Source organism: Plodia interpunctella, chromosome 20 (assembly GCF_027563975.2).
Source record: "Plodia interpunctella isolate USDA-ARS_2022_Savannah chromosome 20, ilPloInte3.2, whole genome shotgun sequence".
Lineage (NCBI taxonomy): Eukaryota > Metazoa > Arthropoda > Insecta > Lepidoptera > Pyralidae > Plodia > Plodia interpunctella.
This window is the reverse complement of record NC_071313.1, coordinates 582478-598663: the sequence shown is the minus strand read 5'-3', so window position 1 is coordinate 598663 and position 16186 is coordinate 582478. Positions and strand designations below refer to the sequence as shown.

At 33.1% G+C, this 16186-nt stretch overlaps 2 protein-coding genes across 23 annotated transcripts in view; one reads left to right on the top strand and one right to left on the bottom strand.

Moving 5' to 3' along the window:
* rg (rugose) overlaps window positions 1-16186 on the bottom strand; it is a 397734-nt gene that overhangs the window by 36703 nt on the left and 344845 nt on the right. The window lies entirely within an intron of this gene.
* The window catches only part of LOC128678839 (facilitated trehalose transporter Tret1-2 homolog), a 38716-nt gene that overhangs the window by 19144 nt on the left and 3386 nt on the right, over window positions 1-16186 (top strand). Inside the window, exons 1-3 of one of the 3 annotated variants that reach the window (XM_053760693.1) lie at window positions 2150-2547; window positions 7463-7589; window positions 15379-15508. In XM_053760693.1, coding sequence (XP_053616668.1) covers window positions 7533-7589; window positions 15379-15508 — 187 coding nt within the window. In that variant the 5' untranslated portion in view covers window positions 2150-2547; window positions 7463-7532. Of the gene's footprint in view, window positions 1-2149; window positions 2548-3589; window positions 3711-7462; window positions 7590-15378; window positions 15509-16186 lie in introns of those variants that run through there. The other 2 variants (XM_053760692.1, XM_053760691.2) reach the window with 2 other exon arrangements.

Here is a 16186-nt window from a genome sequence, read left to right as displayed (position 1 = left end):
ATAAATAAGTAATTTGACGATGAACAAAATGGGTCTAGACTTAAAACACACAGACTGAAATGAATCGAAGACTTTACCTTGACACCGTTGAAAAAAAAGTTTTTATCTGAACAATGTCTAAGGGCGCAGCCATGGTGGAACAGGGTTATATGTGTTGTCTCGCTCTAGACTGTACTTCAGGTGAGGAAGCAAACAGATAACAATGTTCTTTATTACCATATGGGTGGCCAGTGCCTGTATGTAAACAGTTGTTTCTAGGCAGGCTGTATATTAAACTATTATATATCCAAATAAGAGATTCTATTTTTTGGATATCATTGTTTGGATTATTATTAAATATAATAATAAACTAAATATAATCACATTAAATATAATATCATTTTCTCACCACTCTGTTACACTCTCTTTCATTTAAGCGTTCAAAGTATCCATTCGCCTTCCTATTTATTTATATTTCATTTTGCGTGAACGTGATAATCTTTAACGACACGAAGCCAGCATTTCTTGGGCTTGAACCTTCTGCCAGGGTTGAGAGGAAACGGTATGGCCAGACATTTATTGTCGAAGTTGTAAAGGTATATAAATAAATAAATATTAGGACAAATCACACAGATTGTTGAGCTAGCCCCAAAGTAAGTTCGAGACTTGTGTTATGGGATACTAACTCAACGATACCATATTTTACAACAAATACATATAAACATCCAAGATCCGGGCCAATCAGAAAAAGATCGTTTTCCATCATGACCCGACCGGGGATCGATCCCGGGACCTCTCGGTTCAGTGGCAATAACTTTACCACTGCGCCACCGAGGTCGTCAATGGAGTCGAGGATAATGGTATAAGTTAGTATGAGGACGGTGCTTTTAACAACTCTTTGATACGTCAGGGCCTAATATTAAAAAAAAAACAAATATACTTAATTATAACTAAAATATTTACATGGACTAACACGCGATCCTACTGAAATCCGAATCAAGCCGTGCGGTTTCCGCTAATCATCACTTCTGATTGCAGATTGTGTGTGACAGCACCGGTGTCCCATCACGTCGTCAATGTCATTAGTTGTCCTTTATATATAGAACAATACATATATAAGTACTTAACAAAACTGTAGTATATCTATACTATTATTATAAAGAGGTAAGCGTTTGAGAGTTTGTATGTTTGGGGCGTGTAATTTCCGTAACAACCGAACCGACTTCAATCACCGTTAGAAAGGTACATTATCCAAGATTACTATAGGATATATTTCATCACAAAATTCGAATTATTTAATTTTTGCCACGAATATCTTAAGACAGCAGAAACTTTGTATGTTTCGTCACAAATTAATTCACCATTTCCGTTTGAATATATTATTATCACATTACATTTCATGCGATGTGATAAAATATAAAATTTTCCAATTAGCTGTAACTCTGGATCGTCAAGCGACACTAAGTGAAGATAATTATAACATGGAAGTATCAATGACATAACTCATTCAGCAACTGTATATATAAATGCGAATATATTAAGTGCGTAATGATACTAACGATTTGTCCAGGCTTTTGGTAACATTTTCCACCATGCCGATTGTAAGAGTCAATCAAGGGAAAGCGCTATAAACTGAACAATATTATCATAGGCTAACATATTACAATTTTAATCTCAATTTCGCGCTAAAAGTGGTCTAAATTAGTAACTATTTACTCTGTCTACCCCGTAAGGGGTAAAGACGTGGTACTGTATCTGTAACTTATTTGAAAACAATACAGTCCTTTGTGTTTTTTGACAACAAGCTGTTGTTAGTTGTTGTTGTCCTTCAAAGCTTAGATAGACAGCTCAGACATTCTATTGATAAATTTATATAACTAACTAACTTATTAAACATAGCATGTGTCCATATATAAACTCTAGTTTCCGGAATAAAATAAAACGCATTATAAAATCAATTTGTAATAATACTGATCTATAATATGTATATAATCTTCTTTGTCCTAACAATAGTATTCAGCATATTCGAAGTTCATAAATTACAACTGGTGGGCAGTAGCGCCACAAAAGGGTGACAGACAGACGGACAGACGGACCGCACTCATTATCAGTGTGCGGCGCACGGTAAAAGTTATGACAACAATAAAGCGTTATAAAACACGGCGAGTGAACGAAAAGCCACTTCAGTACGCGGTGGAATCGCGCAAGGTCAAGAACATATGGGCTCTTTTCAAAACAGTCGACCGCCGGTCCCAAACGTGATGTGACATAACCTTACAATAAAAAAAAATATTAAAAAAAATAAATTGACATTACAACTCAATGCTGGCAGTAAATTTGGGAAATTAAAAACAAAGTCGCGTGCGCACGTGGCGTGCGTTCTAAATTTGAACGCAAGCTCCTCATGCGGCGGATCGTTTCCCGCGTAAAAGCTGTGACTGTGGAAATTTAGGAAAATTTCTTGTTTTACAAGCTGCTTTGTGCGATTTGTTTGTTTGGAACATTTTAAACGAATATAAATCTGTGCATTATTGTGACTATTGTGGAAAGTTCTCTCTCCCATTTCAAGTGAGTACAATTAATTTTACCATAATAATAGTTGTTGATTCCTTTATCGAATTTTATTGCCCGTAATGATTTTAATTAAAATAATTATAATTCTATGCATTTAGTGCAAATGGGGTTTTTAGCAAAATTCAAATTATTTTTACAAATGTATGAATCATATTGGCCATATGATATGATTCATACTTATTGTCATATCACATTATTAACTCACAGTTAATATTTCAATTAGCGTCATGTTGATTGACGAGTGATAGTGATCTAATGCTATTAATATTAATCAACTTATGAATTAATTAGTACGAAACAAAAAGGAACGAGCTGGTTTAAATAAATACGAAACACGACAGTATATGAATAAAAACAAATATATCAAAAACAAGTTCATCCATTTAAGAGTTACGATGCCACAGACCGACATACGATATCAAGACATGACTCGTGTATATAGAAAAGGGTTATATATGAGCCATATCTTATTTATATATAAAAAAATACACGTATATCTGCATCTATTTTCATTTCTGTACTTTTATTTTGTTTAATGTCCTTATTTGATTTTAAATAAAAATACATAAATAAAATAAATATAAAATAGAAATAAATATATTAGGACAAAACACACGGATTGAGTTAGCCCCAAAGTAAGTTCGAGACCTGTGTTATGGGATACTAACTCAACGATACTATATTTTATAACAAATACATATATAGATAAACATGCAAGACCCGGGCCAATCAGAAAAAGATCATTTTTCGATCATGACCCGACCGGGGATCCAACCCAGGATTTCTCGGTTCAGTGACAACCACTGCGCTACTGTTTGTATAACGACGTTAAACAGTAAAACCGAGCTGAAAATAAATATACAAGGATAAATAACTCAAATTCAGGTGGACCCCGAAAGATTGTTACTGATACAAAATAATTTTCATTATCAATAACAATCCTACGAAAATGAAATCGTTGACTGCGCTAGAAATAATTTATTATTATCGAGTGTTGTTCAGAATCGGCGATTCGTCACGTCTCATCTCTCACGGTTCACGGTTACGTTTATCGATATGATTGCTGTCGTTGTCGACAACATTATTTTTTTCGCGACACTTTTCCCACTCTGATTAGTGCTGATAATGTCCTCGTTCAACACTGTGTTTTCTGAGAAGTAAGTGTCTCATTTGTTTGGAAAATTCGCAGTGAATTTGTGACAGTGTTATCGGTTTTGGAGAAGTGCCAGTTTTGAGAAGAAGCAACGCGAGGAAGCGCAAATAGATTTTCATTGTCCGTTCACACATTTTTTTTAAAAGCTTCCCTGAGAACAATACGAGGAATAGGGAATCGAGTACGGCTTTTAATTAATGCATTTAAGAATCGTCATTATATCATGTCTATTATGCATTTTTGTTCATATTATTAACACACAAAGGCAATTTCGCACCATTTGGACGTCCTGGAGGAGTTGATGCAGTGCCTTAGAACCTTTACTGTAAAATTCTCGTAACCAAAATAAGTAACTGTTGGTAATTTCTAAAAATGTCTACTTATTTATTTTGTATTTAAGCGAGGAAATACAAACGTTTTTAATTTACTTATTATACTGAATAGTCAATATATAAATGTTCTTTATCCACATAATTTATATATTATTATATAAACAGTTTCTCAGCATACAGGTATTCACAATAAAGAAACATTTGTTGATTGACATAAAGTGTTAATAAAGTGAGCCAATAAAGACGATCATGAGAAAAAAATAGCGAACGGAATAGCCAATTAAAAATTTAATAGAATCAACAATTACAGTGAAAATATTTATCTTTTTTATACCAAACACGTATTCAATTGAACATTTCATTCTATCGGCAAGTGATACAAGAACAATAGTATTGTTTTATAAACACGTGCGAGTTTCATAATAAAAAAAATATGACGTGATAGAGGTAAATAAACAGTAAATTGTAGTTGAGTGTCGATGTCTACCAGATTATATTGCAAGTGACTGAAGCTTCAGCAGCCCAATGTATAGGCAGTGTGCTGTAAAATGATATTTCAAAGTTATCAAGTGCTATACATAACAGTTTCGCAACCTTTGCGTCTTACGGGGTAGACAGAGCCAAATACGTATGTTATATGTACAATGTATGTTGTATGTACAAATATTGTGTTATACGTGCAATGTTACAACTCAGCACACGAACGCTAGCGACTGCTTTCATTACGAGAATTCAGAAAAAAAATTATGTTCTTTTGTCTCATGCAAAATTTTAAAAATCATCGATTCACAAGTGCTGTAAATACCAGCGTGTTCAATTTTTTTAAATATTGTTTTTCGAATGTATTTCATGTACACAGTAATCTCACAGTAATTGATCACAGACAACAACATAGCACGAAGAAGTACGTTTATGGCGACATACAGGAGTTTCAGACTATTTTCTATCTTGCCATGTATTCATACAAACACAGATAAAATGAAAAATTATAATACAACATTTAGACACTAATAATTGTGTAACTAGGTTATTTTTAATAACAAGGATATTGAAACAGATAGAAATCTTCAAAACAAACAAAACGTATTGAACCAATGTCAGTTTTTGATAACACATCTCGAGATGGTGATAACAATACTGATATTTATTGATGCCTAGCCGACTGTAGATGTCTGACTTACATTGCACAAACACGCACACGACAATATGTCTTATATTTCATCAACTTATGATATGATTGTTGATATCAATTTAGAAAAAATGACATTTCAAAAACTAGTTCATACATTTACAATCTAAATCTTATTTCCTGTATATATTATGCTGCTTTTCATGTCGATGACCGACCATGGCAATAGATTCTACGAATGGTAATAAAAAACCAAATGTTATAAATCTACATTGTTATGACAATTGTATAAACTCGCAGGCGGCTAACGATTGAGACAGTTTTTTAGCGTCTCTTCTTGCAGTGTTAAATATTATTAAGACTTGACTATAGTAAGTTAACGATTAAAAAAAATATATTTTAATAAATTTATTATTTAGAGTATAAATAAATTTATTATTATTACATCCCAACTAATATTATAAATGCGAAAGTAAGTTATAAGCGAAGCCCCGGTACTTCGCAGCTAGTATACCACTAGATTCTCTAAAACTATCACGAGATACGCAGAATAAACAAAATCTTTGATAACATACCCAGGTCACATATGGAAAATCTCCGCTTGTTATACTTACGTTATGTTGAAAAACATATATATTATTCAATGTCTAATTACAACAATCTATATCTGAAAGTGTAGGTTCAAGACCGGGTCACTTCCGTAGAAAATATAGACGAATTCAGTGGCCCATTGCCAAATATGTCTATAAATAACTATAGCTATAATAAACATCAATCGAATTCTATTGGTGCTGAGTCTGGAAAACATGTTTATATACGTCAATAATGACGTCACAAGTGTTACGATTAAATTCATACCACAACCCAACACGTTTTGCAGTGTTAGAATCCCTCCGGTAGGACCAAAACTAAAATCACCAAAGTGTTCAAATGTTCATAGTTGTAAAATGACTAATCTGTTCAGAGCCTAATAAATAAAATAAAATAACTTTAGTTCAAGTAACTAAGACTCATAAATTGATGCAAAATATACATGGCAATCGCTCTTAATAAATAACATTAAATACATTTATGCACACACATTAAATTATATCAAATTAAATTATTTTTGTATTAGTAAATGTCTAATGATTTGTTCCTATTTTGTGCAAATTGCAAAAATTGGCATTTTACGCAATGCATCATTAGTTTGTACATATAGAGATACCATATAAATATTTCTTATCAAAATGAACTTGTTGTGTATCATATACATATTTAATTAGACTATTATGACAAAGATAAGACTTCAGCTACAGTTCAGCTACTCTTGCCTTTCGACATTTGGTCGTAATAAAATGATTTTGTTTTAAAAAAATATATGCAATATTGACGTTAAACTATATTTACTTATATTAAAAAATACTGTTGGCGCCAGGTAATATTTTTTAAAATAGATAATAGATTCTATGGTACTATTTGTTATCTTACAAATAGGTAACAATAGCCATCAAGTATATTTGCATCATATTTATCTCGCGAATCAATTACAGATCATTCTAGATCGTTGGCACTTGAGTGAAATCTAATATAGATAAAGATAAGTTACAAATAGGTATTTTGCAATATAAATATAGTATATCGTACATTTTGCACTGCACAGACACTTGATACAAGTGTTCGCCTCTTCTACTTTATGCCTTCTGTTTATATTACATGGATATTGCAGTTTTCCAAGAGGAAAATACAATTGGGTAATTACCCCTACTTTCTATACTCTCTCTCATCTTCGCGTTAGCGCATCGCGTTTCATTCGCGGCTGTGACGCCTTGGGGTCAACGTAAAAATAAGCCTTAACATTTTGAATATTCTGCTGCGATTTTAAGGCCAGCTGCCTGCCTAACGTCAATTCTCCCTGATAATGCTGCTTGCACGATATCCTCGGGAGAATATAGAGTAGTATGGGTTAGAAGCTTTTAACGACTACATCTTAACTATCTAGACCATCAGTTTAGGGCAGAAACCACACAATAATAGTCCATACTACTCATTAAAATAAACTATTTTAACAGAAATTAAAAGTCATGTCACATCCATATTTTGATGCAATAGCAAACATCGAGAAATTAACGGCATCAAAAGTTTTATTCATTAAATTCATTTAAATTACTATCTTATCAGTCGAGTTAAGTCAGAATATTGTATTAGTCAGAATACCGACAAGGGAATATATGTTTGGATAAAAATTGTAATAGGAATTCTAGATAAAAACATACAGAAACATGTAACAACTGAAAATTGTTTGTTTGTTAACAGGGGCGCTCGGTGCGCACGCGCGGCGTCTTGCTCGAGCGCGGCGCGGTGGGGGGAGCGGCGCGCGCGCAACATGCTCGCGAACATTAAGGGCTTCTGGAAGGTGTGCAGATATGGCGACCTCTACATGGTATGAAACATTGTAAACATTTATTTTTTGTATTTGAAATATTGTTTTATAACATTTTGTAACTAATATTAATTTGTATTGCATTTATTTAAATTTATTGATTCATTAACTTTTCCTCTATACTTCTTTGGACCGAAAGGAAAAAAATAGAATGCGCCAGTTGCTTCTCCGCGTATATTGTAAAAGTCAATCAAGGGAAAGGGCTATAAACTTAGTAAGAATGTTCTCATAGGCGACGTGCAACTTGTCACTATTTAATCTGAATTCCACCAACAAGTGCACCATACAGTTAAACGTAGCCTTCGAGTTTCGCAACTCTTGGCTTTGTCTACCCCGCAAAGGATAAAGATGTGATACTGTATTTAATAGATATATTTTTTGTATTTGCAAACAAACCCGTTAGGATTATCCTGAAATAAACGATCGTCGATATAAATAAAGATTGAATTATATAATCTTTTATGACCCAAAGGTTGAATATAAGTTTAATAATTTACGGTTTCCATAATACGAAAGCGGGTGGCTTCTCTGTTGTGCACAACAGGGTGCGTGGCAGCAACAACAGTCTCCTGGGTGTGGTAACAGGCTTGGTTCATAGTTCGTGTTTTGAGCAATGGACCAACCTGCGTATCCTCCCAAAACGGAGTTCATACTTATAGAATAATAAATAAATATAATTACTAACATTACTTTTTAAGGATTTGTATTACTAACAATAATTATGGAGAAATAAATATATTGAATTGAATTGAATTGAATTAGATAATGCCCATAGCATGAAGTCTGCCTATTGTACTTTTAGATACTGTATTTATCTGCAATAAATCTTAAATAAATAAATACTGCGACAACTTAGAAGATATTATTGATTTTAATATAAATTTGTTTTCAAAAAGATTTTTCTACATATGACTTTTTAACTATTATAATCGAGTCACATAAATAGTTAACAAAAAACATAACGACGCCACAACTCTTTTTTCTTATAAATAATTTAGGCTGAACGGGGCTAGGTCAACATACTACAATAAAAATGTTAATATGTCACATTTACTGATACTACGTTTTGCAATCAAATACGGATAAGGTAAAAATCAATAACAGTCAATGTAGGTGTTATTATGTATAGGTGTTATTATATTATGCCAGCTTATAAGCTATCACAGAACTGTTCGCCAAATTTTGGCATATTCAACACACATTGCTGCTTTTTCATTTTAGGTAGATAATAGCTTTCATACAAACTACGCAATGTTTATTAATTCGCGTCGGCGTCTGTCAGAATTCGTCGATAGTGTGTAGTCGGCATTATGCTTCGCCTTGCGGATATATTGGTATGGATTCTGAAATTTTAGGGGCACCGTACAATGTCACAACTCGCCTGCATAAAGTCGCCAGTTCTATTATTATTATTTTAATATTAACCTTCTCCGAAAATGTATGTGAGGTCGGCATTGTTATTCTCCTTTTTGTATAGGAAGAATTTTGCGTAATTTTTTGTATATAATATAAAAATATCGTGATTCTGACAACGTGTAAACGTATCCATTTAAATGTAAAATAAGATTTTTTTGTGCTGTTTCTTCATCACTTGGGTTTTGGAAGTCTGCAGTGGACTTCGTTTTGAGTAAATTTTTGATGTCAATAAATAACGGACATAATCATAAATTAAATAATGCATTTGAAATTAATATAATGAGACTGCCATCGGGACTTTACAGGCGATTTTTCACGTGCTTGTTTTTTAATTATCTAATTAGTAAATGCTTTGATTTTGATCATTTCGACTCGAAAAGAAGAGGAGGGTTAGTCTCAACTCTCAAGTGATCTACATAAGTCAATGCCGCACGTCGGCAGCGCCGCAGTATATAGTATAGCTTACGATAGTATCTTATCGACTGTACACTTCGGAACCTGCGCCGGCGCGTGTCAACTGTCCACTTCCGCTTCCGTCCATTATGCAGTAAATCACCTTCGCTGATTTACACATACAATTCGCAGTAGTTCGTTCGTAATTAGTAATTCGCTATTTTAATCCAGTCAACAATGGAAGCAAATTTCAGACGAATTTATGAAATATGAAATCAAAAATCGTTGTCGACTAAGTGTGCTACAAGAGTTGATTAACATACCATCTGCATCATGTATCACATTGACCTATGTGAATTATTCTCACGACCGTATAAAACATGTATAAAAGGATCTTTTCACTAGTAAATTACTGTAAGTTCGACTGAATAAATCCTTTATTCATTCATAATTACAAAAGTAAAGTAAGTAACTTGCCGCCACAAGAGGTTATATATTATTTATTAGAGTTATCATCCGCGGTGAGTGCTACAAGTGTCTTGTTCAAATTTTCATGATAATTTACACTGTAGCATTGAATATCTTCTTTATAGAAGAGAAAGAGTCACTGTATTCTTGAACAAGCCCCCTTGTATTGAAAATTATGACCAAAAAATACAGTGATTATTCGTTAAAGTTCTAAGAAAATTATCATCATAATTGACAAAAATAAAAACAGACATTTTTCGTATCAACATAAAGTTAAATATTGAAAGGCTAAGAGTAGAATAATTAAAGTTGACAGTTGTGCAAACATGTATGACAACAAACCTCAATGTGAGGGAAACCACGACCATAAACATATTAATTCCATAAGAAGAATGACGAACAGACAAAAAGTGCACTTATTTAATAGTGACCGCTAAAGACGGATCGTGTGCTTCGGCATTGACATTGGGCGCACTCGCGATGTAAACTAACGCGAATACAGATGTATACGAACTCGGTGGCGCATTGGTAAGGTTCTCGCCACTGAACTGAGATGTCCCGGGTTCGATCCCCGGTCGGATCATGATGGAAAATTATCTTTTCTGATTGGCCCGGGTCTTGGATGTTTATCTATATATGTATTTGTTATAAAATATAGTAACGTTGAGTTAGTATCCCATAACATAAGTCTCGAACTTACTTTGGGGCTAGCTCAATCTGTGTAATTTGTCCTAATATATTTATTTATTTATTTATACCCTAAGCCCGGTTCGCTATTTGATTATTGTTAATTGTGAATAATAATGTGTGTACTTTATTATTCACAATTAATAAATCAGTGCCTGTCCAGACTGTGTAGTCTGGACAGGCACTGATTTGTCCAAGTATTACTTGCTAACATGCTTACTTTACACGCCATCTTGATGTCCAGACATGTTGGTCCTTACATTATCTGTTACATCTTTTACCATGTTTCACGTAAATAAATCATTTCATTTCATTTCAACACTTAACAACACGTAACACTCGAGTGCCAATAAAATTTTAATGTCAATAAATTCATTGAAGTTTGACAAGATCTTCGTCTTATTTGTTATATTCTTAGAATTTATTAACATACCACCTTTAGACCTAAAACATTTGTCAGTTTGGTCCCCAAGCCATAATAGGTTTCCCTTCGTTGGTACAATTGGCACAATTTGTTTGGCATAACTGGTAGTTTTAAATGGATTTGTTATACATATTACACATGCTTTTTAACTTATTTTTGAAAATAATAATGAGATGAAAATTGTACACAACAACTGGTAGTGAATAAAATTTTTATTCTATCTTAATTAAATTATTTGCAACTCTCAAACTTTCAAAATCTGTGTCTAAACATTTTTCTTTGACTTTAAATAAACTTAATTAAATCAATTATCACTCTTAAATTTTCAAAATATAACACATTTCTTTGAGCTAAAATAAACTTTTGACTAAATGATATCGTACGAGGTATTCCAGGCAGTACAATATAGAGGGAAAGATTTGTAAAGTCGTTATTTGTGGCTGGCATCGTGATGTCAAGTTCAGTGACAAATGTGCTATTAGAGTCACGCTACCGTGACTTGGATAAGTGATCGAAATACGTTACAAATTATTTAAATTTATTAGTAAAAGCAATCTATAAAGGAACATAAAAAATAAGACTGACTCATTAGTCACTCAGTCAGTAACATAACGCTTTTTTTTTCCTCTTTCCTCTCTCGGGTCTGCTGGAAGATTTTCCCATCCTTCTATATATCACTATATAGTGTAAAACAAAGTCGCTTCCCGCTGTTTGTCTCTCCTTATGTATGCTTATAAATAGATCTTTAAAACTACACACGGATAATTTGATGATTTAAGTGTAAATTTAATCTATCTAATAATATACCTAATCTATTGTTGTGTGTGTATAAAGAAGGTCTAAAGTGGGGACATTAAAATGGCTATGACGATGATAATGTACTAATACTCCGCTTCTAATAATATGTATTTTATTTCGTCGACTTTGGATAGTTGAAGTCTTTATTGCACCATTTAATTTACAAAGGAGTAATAAGATATAACAAGTTATTCAAATACTTTTCGTACTTAAAATGTAATTTCTTCCAGCCAACATTTGTAAACAAATAAATAACAACATCAATTCTTAGGAACCAGAATAAGGTCAAGATGATTTTTTTTATTAGAGATTTATTGATCATATCCACGTGCTTCCACGGAACTTAATTAAGATGCAGAAAGCTTCTCGAGACTTCATGATATGTATAATACTAGATAACGATATATGACTACACACATGACCTTACATTCACTGGCTTATAGATTTCTAAGTCTACTGGAAGAGACTTATGTACTTAAACTAGTTTAATATTATAATAATTATTATTACATATACGAGTACATTTTAAAGATTTCATGAATCAGATCTTCAAAATAAAATTACGAAATCAATTCTTGGATGTTTATCTATATATCTATTTGTTATAAAATATAGTACCGTTGAGTTAGTATCCCATAACACAAGTCTCGAACTTACTTTGGGGCTAGCTCAATCTGTGTGATTTGTCTGTATATATTTATAAATAACCTCAAACATACAAATTCACAAAGTCACAAACTAACAAACGCTTACCTGATAGATGATGTTATAGAATATAATATCGTTGAGTTAGTATCCCATAACACAAGTCTCGAACTTACTTTGGGGCTAGCTCAATCTGTGTGATTTGTCTGTATATATTTATAAATAACCTCAAACATACAAATTCACAAAGTCACAAACTCACAAACGCTTACCTGATAGATGATGTTATAGAATATAATATCGTTGAGTTAGTATCCCATAACACAAGTCTCGAACTTACTTTGGGGCTAGCTCAATCTGTGTGATTTGTCCCAATATATTTATTTATTTTAATTCCAATATATTTGTAACTAAATCATTCAGATTTTTTTACATGTTTCCCAATAATATAAATGATTAACATGAGTAGTCGAGCTTCGACATTTATTTTCGAGTATGCTATTGCTAAAAAACACTAACACATAAGACTTGAATAAAAATCTGACACCAGTGAGATTTTCATTCAAGTCGCCTAAAGGCATCTGACTTTACATTTACGACTCTAGATTACATCTAGTGGCAAGTAGTCGCATCGACATCGTGGCAAGTAGTCTGTCGTGTTAACCAGTGTGCAGGTTTAAAATAGTCGAGCTCAAATTCACCAAAGTCATTTCCAGAATTTTATCGATCGAAGACCACCTATAAAATGGCCGACATTTGATCTGTATTATCTAGTTATATCTGGTCATAGCTACAGTTGGTCAATATTAAGGTGGCATGCGCAAATCGACACAGGCAGACTTTAAGTCTGTCGGTCGTTGTTTGACTGTAAGTAAGGCTGCAAACATTATTGGCATTGGCTTCACCATTAATGCAACAAAATATCCTTTGATCAACATTTGCAATGTTTTAAAAGTCATTGTGATAGGATAGACAATATACACATATATAATATATGTGAGTGTTTAAACACCATATCAATTCAATTGTCTACAAACTGCCATGTAATGTAACATGTTTGCGATCCATCATACTTAGCTATCATTTTATTTATACACTTCTACGCATACATACAGGTCCACCTGAGTGTAAGTGATCTACAGCTTGTGGACGCCTACAACAGTATGGGTGTCAAGCGCGCGTTGCCTGCTTCGTGTCATAGGGTCAAGTGTTGCCACAGCACCGTGAAATTACACTACCTTTCTCATCCTTCAAACAGAAACACATAAATGCAAGCCCTTATGTTTAACAGCGGAAATATATGACACTAGTGTAGACTAATTTGATAAAAACATTTAATATGGTGTTAAGTCCACCAGTTGTACATATATTTTATTTCAATAAATACAAATAGTATGAAACAGTTTTATTTTCGTTATATAAATTTGATTACATCAAGTTTGTGTGCGTTGCATAATAATTACTAACATGACTAAAGTAGCATTTTCCACACGGCTTGATTACTACGGTGTCCATTAAAAGGGATTTTCCCGGATAATCCGATACGATTTTTCATTTTGCAAAATTCACAATAATCATAATGTCGAGGTGAGTGATCAATGTGGAGTATCTATGTTTATACTAGGAATATCTATACTTCCATAGTAACTGGAGATACGCATCGTTTCTGCTTGTCCCTTTAATGGCACGAACATAAAGTCAATGTAACAATTAAATATTATGTTTATAATGCATAAATCGTTAGCTGATGCAAAATTTATGACTAAGATACTTTTTGAGAGTAATTAATAAATAGAAAATGTACAAAACTATAATATATGACGTAACTACAATAACTGATAACATACATTACACATACCACCAATTAATTGTAAATGATTAGGTTTACACTATTGAAGAATTGACTAATCAAAAGGCAAGTACCTTAGTAGTAATCAGTGCGTAGTTCCTTAGCAATAATATGAGTACTTTAAATCACAATGACAATACACGAATGACGGGATTCTCATTTTCCTAATTACACGCGCAATGATCGACATTAGCATTTTTTCGTATCGTAATTATTACGCATAATATTCTAATTTCTGGTCACACTACTCGTTCTAAACGTGTTCACTATAATTGTTGGGTCTTCTTCATCTGAAGCAAAGTCATGGTGTAATCACCTGTAGCTTCTTTAGCGATAATATATGGGATTGCGTTCCGCTCGCTGACTCCAATTGTCAACGTCAAGAGAAAATTACATTTGATGATGATTTGATGTCAGAACATTATCATTTTGGAGCTAGCTCTTTAGGCATTTGACAATTTCATATTCGCTCTGTTTTAACAACAGCTATCTATCTTTACGGACCAATTCAAATGGTCAGTTCAATACTTCTTCTTTTCGAGTATTTATACTACATTTATTGCTATTGATATAATTTGAAACCAATATGTGGCTTCTTATTCATATTATTACTCTAACGTTTTCGTTGTGTCAGTTCAATTTATTTTCACTTATAACAAAATATCATTAAAAAGTAATCCCAAAACAAATACTCATAGTAAAGGCTCAAACACCTGCTAACAATAGGGCGTTAAAATACGATGTTACATAATTGTAATTATTTACTGTTTATATGCCAGTAATTCTCTGTCCACGTTGCGAGTCGCCCGAACAATTGTCCAGCGCATAGCATATTCATTCTAAATTGTTGTTGTAACAATGGCTCATTTTAAGTAAATTATCATGTGCGTTCTTCGGTTACGCTTCGGCTTCGCTTCAGTTAATTACAGTGTTTATTGAGCAATTAATAGAATGAAATTGACGAACATATTACTCTATTCATAGAAAATAACGTAAACACCAGACGACATTTATTATTATTTAGAAGAACTATCTGTCCAATGAGTTTTGTATGTGAAGCGAAAGTGCTTATGTGGTCTATCTACCAGGATATCATAAATTGGTTGCAGGTATTGGCAGCGCTGGCCGCGCAGTCTATCAACATATCGGTGGGCTTCTGCCAGGGCTTCTCAGCGGTCCTGTTGCCCCAGTACACGCACGAGTACCCGAATATCACATATGAACAGAGCTCATGGATAGGTATGTATTTTTTCATATTTTGAAGGAGCAGGATATTTGTCAGTTGGGGTCGATGTTTGTAAAGTATATAGCTGGCAAGAACTAGATTGTGACTAAATAATGATGGCTTAGTATTTGGTCTAGGAAAGTTGATATAGTGTTGGCAATGACTTTCCAATTATTGTAGGAATCGCTTGTAATTTGAAATGTGAGTCACGTGTAACTGAATGTAACATGTAGCTTGAAAATAACCAGCTATTTCTTTAGATTAGGTATGAAATAGAAAAATTACAAATAGCGTCAAAAGGTGAATGTGAAATTCGTCACCACTACGCTTCGATAACACGAACAAAGGAATAAAATTGTATGCAACACCTATTCGAGGGCATTTCCTTTAATCAAATAATGTCCGTGATAAACAAACCACGTGGTGAAACACGCGATTCGATATTCCTTATTAGATGTGTTAATGTGAAACAATATTAGAAAGCTATATTATACGTGCGTATGTTTAAATAGAATTGCTGTTTGCTTCAATAAAAATCACTGTTATGTACAGAAGATTGTGAAGCACAGAATTATAAGTCAAAAGACAAAAGTCACAATTGGACGCAATTTCTTTGTAAATATTGGAAGAATTCAAAAGTATAGATTTGTTTTGATCAAAGTTTTTACTGATAACTTGTTCCTATTCGAAAG